Source organism: Oncorhynchus tshawytscha, linkage group LG25, assembly GCF_018296145.1.
Source record: "Oncorhynchus tshawytscha isolate Ot180627B linkage group LG25, Otsh_v2.0, whole genome shotgun sequence".
In the NCBI taxonomy this organism is placed as follows: domain Eukaryota; kingdom Metazoa; phylum Chordata; class Actinopteri; order Salmoniformes; family Salmonidae; genus Oncorhynchus; species Oncorhynchus tshawytscha.
In genome coordinates this window covers 23,848,792-23,866,223 of record NC_056453.1, presented here as the reverse complement: position 1 = coordinate 23,866,223, position 17,432 = coordinate 23,848,792, and the positions used below count along the sequence as shown (strand labels likewise).

General features: G+C 42.9%; 1 protein-coding gene across 1 annotated transcript in view; it reads left to right on the top strand.

Moving 5' to 3' along the window:
* Window positions 1-17,432, top strand: part of LOC112224497 (kinesin-like protein KIF19) — a 72,979-nt gene that overhangs the window by 29,736 nt on the left and 25,811 nt on the right. Inside the window, exons 3-4 of the mRNA XM_042306156.1 lie at window positions 7,869-8,067; window positions 14,017-14,153. Of these exons, the coding sequence (XP_042162090.1) occupies window positions 7,869-8,067; window positions 14,017-14,153 (336 nt within the window). The remainder of the gene's footprint in view (window positions 1-7,868; window positions 8,068-14,016; window positions 14,154-17,432) is intronic.

Sequence of the window (17,432 nt, the reverse complement as noted above, 5' to 3'; positions counted from 1 at the left end):
CACTGAATCAAAACAATAAACAATGACGTGAATTTACAAAACCGAAACAGTACCGTGTGGCCCAAACACTCACACGGAAACAAACACCCACCAACCAAAAGTGAAACCCAGGCTACCTAAGTATGATTCTCAATCAGAGACAACTAACGACACCTGCCTCTGATTGAGAACCATATTAAGCCGAACACAAAAACCAACATAGAAAAACAAACAGACTGCCCACCCCAACTCACACCCTGACCATACTAAAACAAAGAATAAAATAACAGAACTATGGTCAGAACGTGACAATACAAATTGGCTTAATTATTTATTTACTAACTAACTAAACAAATCACAGAGATACATAAACAAACAATATTGTTATTGGTTACTAACACAACGTATTGATAAGTCCCTAGTGGGCTAAACCGGTATAACTGCTTGGTAGATAATGGAAAGGGGTGGACACAGATAAAAAGAGGGAAAGACAAAATGGTTTCACTACACACAGTTGATCATTATATCCATTGACATGCTAATCCTTTGCACATGAACGGCGCTCATTCGAAAATAATTGCAATGTATATATTTACGCCCGTATGTCGTTGTCTTCTCTGTTGGAATCGCCGGTCCATCTGCTGGAGAGTCAGTTCATCAGAGAGTCTGGTTAACTTCCCCAGAAGTCACAATGTCTTTTGTAGTTGTCACTTTCTCAGCGGCTCTGGATAGTGTCTGTTGTAATGGATAGGTCAGGTGTACAGATGGTCGTTGCATAGATAGATGCTTCCACGGTTGTTGTAATTCTACGTCTAGGATTTGCTCTTATTCTGTAGTGATCGATAGTCTCAGAGTTGAACCATTTCCAGCCGTGTAGCCAACACTACACGCTGTCTGGTCTCCTGGGCCTATAGAGTTGTAGTTCTCAACCATTTCAACATGTAACGTCAGCTCCATATTTTCTGGTCTAATGTAAATTTAGTCAGGAGTGGGTTTTATACACTTCTGAGAAAAGGGCGGTCCATGATGTCGACGTGACGTCTATGCTCACATGGACGTGGCCACTGATTTGGTTGACTTTATATGAAAACCACATTTTCTCATTTAGAAGGTTAACATCACATTACATCTTTTCACAAATTGTGTCATGTTTAATCACATACGTTTTACAATATTTAAATGTAAACCCCATAATTAAGAAGTGTACACACCCAGAGACACAGTCATGAGTGTTTCCTGTCCCTCATGAGATCACCAAATGAAACACACTCGTCATGACTGTTCTTTAACCTCTAGCGACGAGCAATCCCGTATCCGGGAGCGTAATCATAGCCTCAAGCTCATTACCATAATGCAACGTTTCCTATTCATGAAAATCACAAATTAAATGAAATAAATATATTCAAACACAAGCTTAGCCTTTTGTTAACAACACTGTCATCTCATATTTTCAAAATATGCTTTTCAACCAAAGCTACACAAGCATTTGTGTAAGAGTATTGATAGCCTAGCATAGCATTAAGCCTAGCATTCAGCAGGCAACATTTTCACAAAAACAAGAAAAGCATTCAAATAAAATAATTTACCTTTGAAGAACTTCGGATGTTTTCAATGACGAGACTCTTAGTTAGATAGCAAATGTTCATTTTTTCCAAAAAGATTATTTGTGTAGACGAAATAGCTCCGTTTTGTTCATCACGTTTGGCTAAGAAAAATACCGGAAAATGCAGTCACTTACAACGCCGAACTTTTTTCCAAATTAGCTCCATAATATCGACAGAAACATGGCAAACGTTGTTTAGAATCAATCCTCAAGGTGTTTTTCACATATCTATTCGATAATCTATCAGTGGTGGCAGCTGGCTTCTCAACAGAAGCAAACGGAAAAATACTGCAGCTGGAGATTACGCAATAATTGCAACGGAGGACACCAAGCGACCACCTGGTAGATGTAGTCTCTTATGGTCAATCTTCCAATGATATGCCTACAAATACGTCACAATGCTGTAGACACCTTGGGGAAAACGTGGAAAACGTAAGCTGACTCCTAGCTCCTTCACAGCCATATAAGGAGTCATTGAAATGAGGCGGTTTCAAAAAATCACTTCCTGATTGGATTTTTATCTGGGTTTCGCCTGTAACATCAGTTCTGTGGCACTCACAGACAATATCTTTGCAGTTTTGGAAACGTCAGAGTGTTTTCTTTCCAAAGCTGTCAATTCTATGCATAGTCGAGCATCTTTTCGTGACAAAATATCTTGTTTAAAACGGGAACGTTTTTCATCCAAAAATTAAAAGAGCGCCCCCTATATCGAAGAAGTTAAGTGTCCACAGACCACTCCCACATTCTCAAAAATAGAAATATTGTTTAATTATTAAATCTTTTGATGTCCAACTGTTTTCCACAGTTTACATTCCACGCTCAAACACTACAGAGCATAGAGACAGCATATTTTATGACTGCTATAAACAAGCCGACTTCCCGCTCTGCCCCTCTACGAGAGAGAGCACGCTGTAGAGCGGACCCACTGTAACCTGATCCTTCAGATCGTCACAGGAGAGTTATGACATAGTGCTATCAGACTTCTGATTCCAACGCAGGCTTGAAAAGGGGGCCATAAACTGAACTCAGACCTGTGTTCTTTATAAGAGCCTGTTATTGTTAATAAGACAGTAATGGAACATGGATCGCGAGCAGAGCAACAACACCCTCATTGTTCTTTTAAATAAACACTGCTGGTCGTTCCCAGGTAATGAAGTGAGTCACCTTGTGAACCTTGTTGGAGGTGGACCGAGGTCCATGACTCCATTTGAGGAGTTAGAGCTGCTTTTGTCTTATATTCTGGCATCCAGTTATGTGTGTCAGATTGCATTCAACGTACTACTTAGAATGCACACTACTTAGAAAGCATGCCCAATGTATTGCTTAATTCTAAGTAGTGTGCAAGTACTGACGTTGGAACAAGTGCATGCCTAGTTTCACAGCCATCTGGGCCCACTGGCACCATACTGCAGGGCTCCTTATCAGCTGCCTTAACAACAGTCACCCTACAGAAGATGCCATGCCCTGCCAGCAGCTGTCATGCATTACCGGGCGAGGTGGGGTAACAGGGTACCCAGGTAACCTAAGGAACAAAGGCAACAGATGCGAGAGGTGTGCAATCATCCTGATTGGCCTTAAAGGGTGTTCCTTAGCATAGACACACACACGTGCTACTGTACTAAACACACTCTGGTCTAAGAACATCCTTGAATGCACACCAGAACCTCTCTTGAACAAAAGACATGATACTTTATATGCTCGCTGATGCCTACTGAAACACCCACATGGACACGCACACAGCCTTGGCTGCCAGGTACAGTAGGGGGTGCTGCCAGCCTGTCTGACCAAAGTAGAGCAGAGCAGGGCTCTCAGACAAGTAGGTTGAAGTACGTCAAGGCCAGAGCCATCTCTCTTCTGTCCTATGTCATCTCCACTCCACGCGCGCACGCGTGCACACACACAACGCATCAGTTCTGTCACGTTGTTGGTGAAGACACCAGACCGATGCGGTTCTTTAGGTTACTGAGTGTCTCTGACGCTGGCTAGAGTGAAGAGAAGAAGAGCTCCTGGTTTACAATACAATACTATGTTTCCTGAGAAACGTGATTCTCCCTCCACTCCTCTAATTCTCCCTCCCCTCCTCTCTTCCCTCCCCATCTCTTACCTCTCTCCTCTCTTCTGTTTGCTGATTATGTCTCTGTGCGTGTGTTTTGTTCCCTCTTTCTCTGTGTAATTGTACGCTTTTAAAAGTCAGATTTCTCCTCTTGAATTTCAATCAAGAGGCTTCAAAGTGAGCGGCTCCATGACTGAGGGGTCATTAAACAGGGCTATGCTGTGCTGGGGATACTAGACCAGACCCAGGCCATTCAGACAACACACACCCGCACAGGGAGACAGACACACAAACACTGTCCTGAAACTAAAGGCCCTCTCTCCAGCCATTCAGAGCTGGACAGGAACAGAACAGACTATTTAAACCCTGTACGCACCACAACATCCAGTAGTCAAAAACATCAGTGATATCAAGACAATGTTTTAATATTCACCACAGTGTCCAACTGACTCCTCAGCTTTGACCCGACTCCTCTGCTGAAGAACAGAGCTCTGGGGAGATAGCTAAGTCTCCCAGACCACCACTTAGTGAAGTGATTAATGTTTGCAGTAGTATATAGGTCTTTCCCCTGAGTTGTCATTATTATTACAGTTATTACATTCTGACACTGTGCCACTGTGCGGTGCCCCTGTGGATGGACTCTGAATAGAGCCGGCAGGTAGAGCCAGGTGAACTCTGAATAGAGCCGGCAGGTAGAGCCAGGTGAACTCTGAATAGAACCGGCAGGTAGAGCCAGGTGAACTCTGAATAGAGCCGGCAGGTAGAGCCAGGTGAACTCTGAATAGAACCGGCAGGTAGAGCCAGGTGAACTCTGAATAGAGCCAGCAGGTAGAGCCAGGCGAACTCTGAATAGAGCCGGCAAGTAGAGCCAGGTGAACTCTGAATAGAACCGGCAGGTAGAGCCAGGTGAACTCTGAATAGAACCGGCAGGTAGAGCCAGGTGAACTCTGAATAGAACCGGCAGGTAGAGCCAGGTGAACTCTGAATAGAGCCGGCAGGTAGAGCCAGGTGAACTCTGAATAGAGCCAGCAGGTAGAGCCAGGTGAACTCTGAATAGAGCCAGCAGGTAGAGCCAGGTGAACTCTGAATAGAGCCGTCAGGTAGAGCCAGGTGAACTCTGAATAGAGCCAGCAGGTAGAGCCAGGCGAACTCTGAATAGAGCCGGCAGGTAGAGCCAGGCGAACTCTGAATAGAACCGGCAGGTAGAGCCAGGTGAACTCTGAATAGAGCCGGCAGGTAGAGCCAGGTGAACTCTGAATAGAGCCAGCAGGTAGAGCCAGGTGAACTCTGAATAGAACCGGCAGGTAGAGCCAGGCGAACTCTGAATAGACCTGAGTATGGCTTGCTGGTGGGTAAAGATAGTGGACGATGGTGCCTGATGTTGATCACCTTTCAGAAATGACATGGGTGGCACAATGGCTCACATCAATCACCAGACAATCTGGTTGAGTCCCAAATGCCATCCTGTACCATATACAGTGCATTCAGAAAGTATTCAGAACCCTTGACTTTTTCTACATTTTATGACGTTACAGTCTTATTCTAAAATTGATTAAATCATTTTTTCCCTCATCAATCTACACACAATACCCCATAATGACAAAGCAAAAACAGTTTGTCAAAAAAAAAAAAAACATTTTTGCAAATGTATTAAAACCAAAAAACATTAATACCATGTTTACATAAGTACTCAGTACTTTGTTGAAAGACATTTGGCAGAGATTACAGCCTCAAGTCTTTTTGGGTGTGACGCTACAAGCTTGGCACCTGTATTTGGGGAATTTCTCCAATTCTTCTCTGCAGATCCTCTTAAGCTGTGTCAAGTTGGATGGGGAGCGTCGCTGCACAGCTATTTTCAGGTCTCTCCAGAGATGTTCAATTGGGTTCAAGTCCGGGCTCTGGCTCGGCCACTCAAGGGCATTCAGAGACTTGTCCCGAAGCCACTCTTGGCTGTGTGCTCTGGAGCAGGTTTTCATCAAGGATCTCTCTGTACTTTGCTCCGTTCATCTTGCCGTCGATCCTGACTGGTCTCCCAGTCCCAGCCGCTGAAAAACATCCCCACAGGATGATTCTGCCACCACCATGCTTCACCGTAGGGATGGTGCCAGGTTTCCTCCAGACGTGACGCTTGGCATTCAGGCCAAATAGTTCAGTCTTGGTTTCATCAGACCAGAAAATCTTGTTTCTCATGGTCTGAGAGTCCTTTAGGTGCCTTTTGGCAAAATCTCCAAGTGGGCTGTCATGTGCCTTTTACTGAGAAGAGGCTTCCATCAGGCTACGCTACCATAAAGGCCTGCTTGGTGGAGTGCTGCAGAGATGTTTGTCCTTCTGTAAGGTTGTCCCATCTTCAGAGAGGAACTCCAGAGCTCTGTCAGAGTGACCATCAGGTTCTTCGTCTCCTCCCTGACCAAGGCACTTCTCCCTCGGTTGGTCAGTTTGGCCAGTTGGCCAGCTCTAGGAAGAGTCTTCGTGGTTCCAAACTTCTTCCATTTAAGAATGATGGAGGCCACTGTGTTCTTGGGGATCTTCAATGCTGCAGAAATATTTTGGTACCCTTCCCCATATCTGTGCCTCGACACAATGCTGTCTCGGAGCTCTACGGACAATTCCTTCGACCTCATGACTTGGTTTTTCCTCTGACATGCACTGTCAACTGTGGGACCTTATATAGACAGGTGTGTGTGCCTTTCCAAATCATGTCCAATAAATTTAATTTACCACAGGTGGACTCCAATCAAGTTGTAGAAACATCTCAAGGATGATCAATGGAAACAGGATGTAACCGGGGCTCAATTTTGAGTCTCATAGCAAAGGGTCTGAATACTTATGTAAGGTATTTCGCTTTGTTGTTATAGGATATTCAGTGTAGATTGATGAGGATTTTTAAAAACATTTAATACATTTGACAATAAGGCTGAAACGTGTCAAGGGGTAGTTTTGACCAGGGTCCTATGTGTGCACTAGGGAATAGGGGGAATTGGGACGTAGACTGCGTGGGTGTGGAGGGGCACGGTGGCACTTAGGGCTCTATCTACCCCACAGTAGGCCCTTTGTATCTCCAGCTGCAGATGGATAAAAGGCCCTGTTTAAACCATCAGACCCCCGGATCTAACTGCTGCTGCGACCGTCAGTTTCTCTTCACCACTTTAATTACCTGCACAGTAGAGGCAGCCGGTGGCACCTTAATTGGGGAGAACGGGCTCATAGTAGAAGCTGAAACTGAATAAATGGAATGGTATGGAACACATCAAACATGGTTTCCATTCCATTTACTCCATTCCAGCCATTATTAGCTGCACTGAGCTGGGTAACTGTCAGCCATTACGGTGCTCACAGTCATACCGGGGCAGATGGCATCAGAAGTGAGAGAGGAGTAAGCAACCCAGCGCTGTGTAAATAGTGGGCTGAACTACACTCCAATGTATTTTGTTACAAGATATTTTCAAAAGACTTTATTTGTATTTTCAAAATACAACATATTTTTCTATACCATTACTTTAAAGTAGTTCGCCATTTTGTGGCCCTCTTTCACCCTACATTGATATCTAAAGTATGACGGCACTATGGTGTGATAAGAGCGTCTGCTAAATGAACTCAAGATCAATGACAATTTCCAGTGTGCTTTGCAGTTGTTCATTTTTACATATACATTTACATTTTGGTTATTTAGCAGACACACTTATCGCAACATAGTGCCATGAGATTTGTGATACCATTGTAGGGTGAAAGAGGGCCACAAAATTGTGAACCGCTATAAAGAAATGGTACAGAAAAGTATTTTGTATTTATAATATATAAATCACAGCTGTCGAAATGATCTTGTTACAAAATATTTTGGAGTATTGTTCAGCCCGTGGAATGCAAATGAGAAAATATTCAAATCCATGTAACAGAAATACTGCCCTCCTCTGAACGTAGCAATAATCCAGCTTCAACATCCCAACTTGGCTTCGGCAACGGCTTGTCATGTGGCCCAACTGCAGGGTCAAAATAACCAAACGTGTTCTGTCCAATATTTACCCAAATTGAGTTTTGAGTGCATTTGCATATATTGGTGTGTTGTCACAAGTCCTGCCTCAGGGATAATTGCAGTCATTCTCTACTTACAGATTCATAAAACAAAAAGTATTATTATATGTTATGCAATGAGGTTTCTGTGGTATGATGACTAATCATTCAAATATCCCTTTTCTCACTTTTCATCCCTCTCTCCTCCCTTCCTCTCTGCTGTAGATGGTGGTACTGATGGACCCCATGGAGGATCCAGATGATATCCTGCGTGCCAACCGTTCCCGGGAGAAGACCTATATGTTCGACGTTGCATTTGACTACTCAGCCAACCAGGAGGAGGTGTACAGAGCCACGACCAAGGGCCTAATCGAAGGTCTCATATCTGGCTACAACGCCACCGTTTTCGCCTACGGACCCACAGGTTTGTCATAGCTGCCATATCCTCTATTCCAGTGGTTCCCAAACTTTTTATAGTCCCGTACCCCTTCAGACATTCAACCTTCAGCAGCGTACCCCCTCTAGCACCAGGTTCAGCGCACTCTTAAATGTGTTGTTTACATTTATTAAACAGAAGAATGAGTGTGAGGTTTTGTCACAACCCGGCTCGTGGGAAGTGACTAAGAGCTCTTATAGGACCAGGGCATAAATAATAATATAATAATAATCAATCATTTTGCTCTTTATTTAAACATCTTACATATAAAACCTTATTGTTCATTGAAAATTGTGAATAACTCACCACAGGTTAATGAGAAAGGTGTGCTTGAAAGGATTCACAAAGCTTTGCAATGTTGGGTTGTATTGGAGAGAGTCTCAGTCTTAAATCATTCTCCACACACAGTCTGTGCCTGTATTTAGTTGTCATGCTAGTGAGGGCTGAGAATCCACTCTCACATAGTTACATGATTTCAAAGGGCAATCAGTGTCTTAACAACGCAATTTCCCAAGGCAGGATACTCTGACCGCCACCCAATCCAGAAATCTGGCAGTGGCTTCTGATTAAATTACATTTTCACAGAACTGCTTGTTGCAATTTCGATGAGGCTCTCTTGTTCAGATATCGGTAAATGGACTGGAGGCAGGGAATGAAAGGGATAACGAATCCAGTTGTTTGTTCCATCTGTTTCGGGAAAGTACCTGTGTAATTCCGCACCCAACTCACTCAGGTGCTTCGCTATATCACATTTGACATTGTCCGTAATCTTGAGTTCATTTGCACACAAAAAAATCATACAATGATGGAAAGACCTGTGTGGTGTCCTTGTTAATGCAGACAGAGAAGAGCGCCAACTTCTTAATCATAGCCTAAATTTTCTCCTGCACATTGAATATAGTTGCGGAGAGTCCCTGTAATCCTAGATTCAGATCAAGCGAGGAAAAACATCACCCAGATAGGCCAGTTGTGTGAGAAACTCGTCAACATGCAAACGGTCAGACATGTGAAAATGATGGTCAGTAAAGAAAACTTTAAGCTCGTCTCTCAATTTTAAAAAAAACGTGTCAATACTTTGCCCCTTGATAACCGGTGGACTTCTGTATGTTGTAAAAGCGTTACATGGTCACTGCTGTCGTGTCTTTGGCTCTGCCGGAGGAAGTGATATGACATGCTATTCTATAAAATAATTTCTCCATAATTAATATCACCTGATTGAGCTAATCATGTAAATGTAATTAACTAGAGAGTCGAGCAACACGAAATAATATTTATAGATCTGTTATCTTCCGAATAAACTCTTAAAGACCTAGTAATATTTTACATCAATAGCAGTCAATATCAATCGTCGTCTTAATTCAGTCTCATCTGAAAGTTGTACATTCTTGGTTATCTGCACGAACCCTGGCTAACAATTTGAATCAGCAATACAAAATTGGGTTTAATTATTTATTTACTAAATACCTAACTAATCACACAGATTTACACATACACATAATTAAATCATAACTTGATTACAAGTTACGTCATAAAGGAAAACGTCCCTAGCTGGCGGAACAGATATGACAGCTTGTTACACAAAGGAAAAGGGCTGGGTTTGAATGAAAGAGCGGGAAGACTGAGGGACACAGGGAGAAGCTGTTCTATCGTAAATACAGTATCTTATGCATTCTAAATTACCGCCCATTTGGAAAAGGAAAATGCAATAAATATTTACTCTGAGCTGCGCTTCGGTAGGTTGGTGGTAGATGGAAGGCCGTGTTGCCCAACCGAGTCCTTTGAAGAATGTCTCTGTTTGTCAATTGGATACGTTGTAGTAACGTTGTTGGGTGATAGACGGGATACTCTGTCTGTTCCTTCCTAACCCTCGTTGCATCTGCTGTTGCTAACTGAACGGCTAGGAGGTATCACTTCTGTAGTGAATAAGAGTTCAAAGTTTATACCATTCGCAACCAAAGCTCACGCTAATGTTGGCTTCGTTCTGAGTTAATCAGAGTTATCAGATTCACATGGAATTGTTGTTCAATTTAAATGTTTGAATATGAAATTATTCGTGATGGGATGAAATGTGATTTTAGCTTCTAAAATGTGAGATTTGGTTCTTCATAAGTTATGGCTCTGCTCAATCAGTGGCCCGCCCCTGTGAAGGGACATGGGCTATAAAACTTTTCAAACACGCCCTTCTCTCCCTTCCTATATAAGCCCTTGACGACAATATATCTTCCTGTTCCGAGGATGTAGGACGACGGTGTAATGAACACAAGGGGAGAGAGAGAGAGCTGGTTTAAAGCGCAGGGCGCAGCAGTTGTTTATTGCAAAGGACCACAGGAAGAGGCAGGTAGCTGGGTCCAGGGGCAGGCAGATGGTCATACACAGGGGGTCCAAAAGGGCAACAGTACAGGCAGGGAAAAGTCTAGTAACGTAGTCCGGGAGATCAGGCAATAGGTAGATAACAGGAAATCCGATAGGCTAATGTACAGGCAAGAAATAGGCAAAAAGGCATCATTAGTGAGGCAGGCCAAAACTATAATACACAGGAGGCTTAAATCACAGGAAAACCAGAGCGCTGAAAGACGTGTGTCACAAAACAAACAATACCTCAGTGATGGGGTGCAAAGAACTGAACTAAATAGTGTGTGATAATGACATACTGGTGTGTGAACAGGTGATTAGAATTCAAGTGATTGGGATCTGGAGAGTGAGCTGCGTTCGCGGGATCTACGTTTTTGAGGGTGTGAGCTGGAAGCAGACGTTACAAAGACATTGTCTGTATAGTTTTTTGGGGCCTTTTCCCACCAGCATTGTCCCAAACATATCCGCGGCAGCAGGAAGCATGAAGTCCTCCACAATAGTATGGTGCTTGCCTATCTTAGCCACTCGGTAGCTCACCATATAAGACGCTTCTAGCCCCTTCTTATTAATGGAATCTGTTGCTTTTATACATGTCTTACTACTCGAAAGTCGTCTTAATTCTCGCTCAAAAAACTCCCAGGGATTATTTTTCAAATTGGCATGTTTTGTTTCTAAATGTCTGTGCAAGTGTTGCAAGATAGTACTTTTGCACATCTAACACACTGTGGCTGAGGAAAGGTACTACTCCCAATATAAGTGAACCCCCAATCAACGTAGTTCTCATCATATTTGCGCCTCTTCGATGGTCCAACATCCCTATCTGTCATATTTGCGCCTCTTCGATGGTCCAACATCCCTGACTTTCCCTGGTAAGGGGGCAGCAGCTCTTTGGCTGCATCAGACGTTGGATGTGCTCGTGGAAGCAGAGCAACTTGTGTCTTTGACAGGTGTAGTACTGCTGGTAGTAGCAGTACTGCCTGTAGAGCTGCTATGTGTATCTTTAACCATTTATCCATTTTCGGGCAAACGGAATGAGCAGCAGCTACATTTGGCTACCTATAGACCATTAGTGGAATTTGAGCGAGAGAGTAACGGTTAATGTGATTGGTTAATGTGATTGGGTGTTAATTATTTGATTAGGATATCTGTATTTGACATTGTGTTGTTATTTCGCTGAACACTAGATGGTTTAATTAGATTTTTGGCAGTGACACAAGGCTACTCAGGCGAGAAAAAAATCCTGTGTAGCCCCATTGGAAAATATAAATATAAATTTGAAAATGTGAAGGATTTTTTTTTCTTAAATTTTTTAAATATATTTTAAAAATGTGAATCACATTTAAATTTGGTGTACCCCCACGGCATTGCGCGTACTTGGGGATACCTGCTCTATTTTAATTGCATGCATGTGTGTGAATGCATGTGTGCATGTGTCCTCTGTTCCTGTGTGTGTTGTCCTCACCTACCACCCACTGGGCACCAGGGGAGAACATTACATAGGAAATAATCAGCCTGGGGGTTGATGATTCTGACTGCATGTATTTTTATCCAAGTTATTTCTTATTATTTTGCTCATTGCAGCCGTATAATCAAACTCATATATTGCTATCTTCCTTTTCCACTTGATTAATCTGGTGGTTCGAGATTTTTATTAGTCTGATTTGTTTCCCTATGGACTGGGGAGGGGTGTTGTGTGTCATCTCTGATTCTGCTTTTAATAGGAACAGGAAATTGTGTCATAGGGAGCACCTGACTGCCAAGAAGTAGGGCTCAGACAGACAGTCATTACCTAGAAAGACAAATACAACTGACCCAAAAGTAACTTCCTCTCCATCCCTTCCTCCCTCCCTCCCTCCTGCTGTCTGTCTCTCCCTGTAGACTCACCGCTCTTAATCTCTGCTCATCTCAAATTAAACTAATTAAACTCCATGTGTCACAGTCTTGTTGTCCAAAACAGAATGAAGATCTGGTGACTAGGCTGTCCTTCTCGACCTAAACAGGCATGGTTTCTTGAAATAGAGCTTGACTGGGGTTAAGCTTTCAACAAGAAGGCTTTTTAATATTGAATTTAAACATAGTGTACAGCTACTGAATGTGAGGCAAATTCCTGTAAAAGGCCAAATAAATGAACTGAATTTAAAGGAGAAGTTTTCTTTTTTACAACCATATCTCTCTTTTTGATGTACTGTAAATGGAATGTTATTTGAAGGGTCCAGATCATTTTTTTGTGATTTCACTTGTTTTTCAGAAACTTATCCCAAACAACAAAACATTTCCTCATCATTAGGAAGTGATTTGCTGTTTAGGGTAACGTTCTCAAAAACAAGTGAAATCACAAATAAAATGTGTCTGGACCCTTCCATAACATCTCAGCTAGTACATAACATTCTGAGAACCAAATGTTTCTTACAGCTGGATGAGAGCCCAGGTTGTCTTATGGTTATTTTGCATACAACTTTCTGGTAATGGTGCAGGATACCGAGCTAGCACATAACGTTCTGAGAACCATATGTTTCTTTGGTGGGAATTTCTCATGGTTCTGTTTAAATGTTCTGAAATTGTTCAGAGAACGTTAAGAAACAACATTGTTCTGTGGGAATTTCAGTACTTCAGCATAACGTTTTCTGAAGGTTTCCTCATAGTTCTATTTAAAGTCATGTTCTCAGAACATTAAGAAAACTTTCCATAAAAAACACAAGAATACATTAGTAACATTCAAAGAATGTTCTAAGAATGTTATTTAAAAACACATACGTTCTGTTCTGAGTCAACAAACTCTATCAAGTGTGTGTTCAAGTGTGCCTTCTAATTGGTCACACCTGATCTTAATTAGTGCTCGTTTCCTTTGAAATGCGGTCTGTTTGAATAGACTAAAATGAACATCTTGGTATGAGTTTAGAAAAAATGGCATGCTAGCTCCATCCTGGTGGCGCAGTGGACAAATTCCATGGGTAGAGAAATGAAGATCATAGGTTTGAATCTCACTGACGCCATGCCACAATAAAAAAATCAATGTGTTTGCATGATTAATGCCAAAGTAAATTAATTTCCAAGTGTCATGCCTGTGTTCAAAACAGTTAACCTAAGCTAGCAGAAAATGATTGAATTAACTTCAAAATACCTATAATTTCCATTCTCAGAACATTTAATAAAACTTCCCAGGAAAACCATAGTAAAATGTTCTCAGATCCTCCATGCAACCAAGACATTTACATTCCCAGATCAGGTGTAATATTCACTTCCGTTCTCAGAAAGTTTAAAAACGTTCAGTTTTACCAATCAGGAAACTTATGGCTTAGTTCCCAGAACCAATGGGAAACTAAAAACGTACGTTCCTACAACTTCCAAAGAACCAAATGTGCTTGCTGGGAACAGATTTACCTATTTTTTTTATTTGGTTGTAAAAAAAGAAAACTTCTCCTTTAAGTGAACTAAAAGGGGTACAAAATATATAGGAATGGCCCTGAAATAGACACTATTCAATGATCAAGTTGTTTGGTATTAACAATTTTATTCCCTTCAATTCAAACTGCAAACTGTGATTGTGAATATTTTCCTTCTTTGTGTGTGCGTGTGTGTGCTCAGGTTGTGGGAAGACGTACACTATGTTGGGTACGGACAGGGAACCGGGGATCTACGTACGGACTCTAAATGACCTGTTCAAAGCCATCGAGGAGACCAGCGATGACATGCAGTACAACATCTCCATGTCATACCTGGAGGTGAGAATGCATACTATGTCTATGTCTGCTTCCCAAATGGCATCCAGTTCCCTATATAGTGCACTACATTTCAAAGGTAGTACACTATATGGGGAATAGGGTGCTATTTTGGGACGCATCCTGTGGGACAAAAACATATTTTGGGACGCATATTTGTTTCTCTTACTCTTAATGTTAATACCCTAACAACATGTCTAATAACATACATCCAACACAGCCGTCAGCAGCCTACTTGTGCTATAACAAACTGCCCTATCACCTGACCCACAAGGATTTCAGTTCAGGTAAGGTCATCAACAGTGATGTAGTCAACATTTTTTTATTTTTTTAAATTTTTAAGTCAGTTAAGAACAAATTCTTATTTACAATGACGGCCTACCAGAAGGCAAAAGGCCTCCTGCGGGGAAAGGGGCTGGATTAAAACAAGACACATCACAACAAGAGAGACAACATAACACTACATAAAGAGAGACCTAAGACAACAACATGGCATGGCAGCAACACATGAAAAACAGCATGGTAGCAACACAAAATAACAACAACATGGTAGCAACACAACATGGCATCAGCACAACATGGTAGCATCACAAAACATGGTACAAACATTATTGGGCACAGACAACAGCACAAAGGGCAAGAAGGTAGAGACAACAATACATCACGTGAAGCAGCCACAACTGTCAGTAAGGGTGTCCATGATTGAGTCTTTGAAAGAAGAGATGAAGATAAAACTGTCCAGTTTGAGTGTTTGTTGCAGCTCGTTCCAGTCGCTAGCTGCAGCAAACTGAAAAGAGGATCGACCCAGGGATGTGTGTGCTTTGGGGACCTTTAACAGAATGTCAAATCAAATCAAATTTCATTAATCACATGCGCCGAATACAACAGGTATAGATAGACCTAACAATGAAATGCTGACTTACAATCACCTCACCAACAATGCACTTTCAAAAAATATGGATAAGAATAAGAAATAAAATGAGCAAGTAATTAAAAAGCAGCAGTAAAATAACAATAGCGAGACTATATACAGGGGGGAGGGTACCGGTACAGAGTCAATGTGTGGGGGCACCGGTTAGTTGAGGTAATATGTACATGTAGGTAGTTAATAAAATGACTATGCATAGATGATAACAACAGAGAGTAGCAGCAATGTAAAAGAGGGGGAGGGGCAATGCAAATAGTCTGGGTAGCCATTTGATTAAGTGTTCAGGAGTCTTATGGTTTGGGGTTAGAAGCTGTTTAGAAGCCTCTTGGACCTAGACTTCGCACTCCGGTACCGCTTGCCGTGCGGTAGCAGAGAGAACAGTCTATGACTAGGGTGGATGGAGTCTTTGACAATTTTTAGGGCATTCCTCTGACACAGCCTGGTATAGAGGTCCTGGATGGCAGGAAGCTTGGCCCCAGTGATGTACTGGGCCGTTTGCACTACCCTCTGTAGTGCCTTGCGATCGGGAAGCCGAGCAGTTGCCATACCAGGCAGTGATGCAACCATGCTCTCAATGGTGCAGCTATTTTGAGGATCCATGCCAAATCTTTTCAGTCTCCTGGGGGGGAATAGGTTTTGTCATGCCCTCTTCACGACTATCTTGATGTGCTTGGATCATGTTAGTTTGTTGGTGATGTGGACACCAAGGAACTTGAAGCTCTCAACCTACTCCACTGAAGCCCCATCGATGAGAATGGGGTCGTGCTCGGTCCTCTTTTTCCTGTAGTCCACAATCATCTTGTTTGTCTTGATCACGTTGAGGGAGAGGTTGTTGTCCTGGCACCACACGGCCAGGTCTCTGACCTCCTCCCTATAGGCTGTCTTGTCGTTGTCGGTTATCAGGCCTAACACTGTTGTGTCATCTGCAAACTTAATAATGGTGTTGGAGTTGTGCCTGGCTGTGCAGTCATGAGTGAATAGGGAGTACAGGGGGGACTGAGCACGCACCCCTGAGGGGCCCCTGTTTTGAGGATCAGCGGGGCGGATGTGTTGTTACCTACCCTTACCACCTGGGGGGCGGCCCGTCAAGAAGTCCAGGATCCAGTTGCAGAGGGATGTGTTTAGTCCCAGGGTCCGTAGCTTATTGATGAGCTTTGAGGACACTATGGTGTTGAACGCTGAGCTGTAGTCAATGAATAGCATTCTCACATAGGTGTTCCTTTTGTCCAGGTGGGAAAGGGCAGTGAGGAGTGCAATAGAGATTGCATCATCTGTGGATCTGTTGGGGCTGTATGCAAATTGGAGTGGGTCTATGTTTTCTGGGATAATGGTGTTGATGTGAGTCATGACCAGCCTTTTGAAGCACTTCATGGCTACAGACGTGAGTGCTACTGGTCGATAGTCGTTTAGGCAGGTTACCTTAGCGTTCTTGGGCACAGGCACTATGGTGGTCTGCTTTAAACATGTAGGTATTACAGACTCGGACAGGGAGAGGTTAAAAATGTCAGTGAAGGCACTTGCCAGTTGATCAGCGCATGCTCGCAGTACACATCCTAGTATTCTGTCTGCCCTGCGGCCTTGTGAATGTTGACCTGTTTAAAGGTCTTACTCACATCGGCTGTGGAGAGGGTGGTCATACAATCTTCCAGAACAGCTGGTGCTCTCATGCATGTTTCAGTGTTATTTGCCTTGAAGCGAGCATAGAAGTAGTTCAGCTCGTCTGGTAGGCTTGTGTCACTGAGCAGCACTCGGCTGTGCTTCCCTTTGTAGTCTGTAACGCTTTGCAAGCCCTGCCACATCCGACGAGCGTCGGAACCAGTGTATTACGATTCGATCTTAGTCCTGTGTTGACACTTTTCATATTTTATGGTTCGTTGGAGGGCATAGCGGAATTTCTTGTAAACTACCGGGTTAGAGTCCCATCCATGAACCTGCATTCAAGGATGGGACTCCAACCCGGAAGCTTACAAGAAATCCCGCTATGCCCTCCGACGAACCATCAAATATGAAAAGCTCTAGCCTTTAGCCTTTAGCTCAGTGCGGATGTTGCCTGTAATCCATGGCTTCTGGTTGGGGTATGTACGTACGGTCACTGTGGGGATGACGTCATCAATGCACTTATTGATGAAGCCAATGACTGATGTGGTGTACTCCTCAATGCCATCGGAGGAATCCCGGAACATATTCCAGTCTGTGCTAGCAAAACAGTCCTGTAGCTTAGCATCCACTTTGCTCTACTTTTTTATTGATCTAGTCATTGCTGCTTCCTGCTTTAATTTTTGCTTGTAAGCAGGAGTCAGGGGGATAGAATTATGGTCAGATTTGCCAAATGGAGGTCGAGGGAGAGCTTTGTA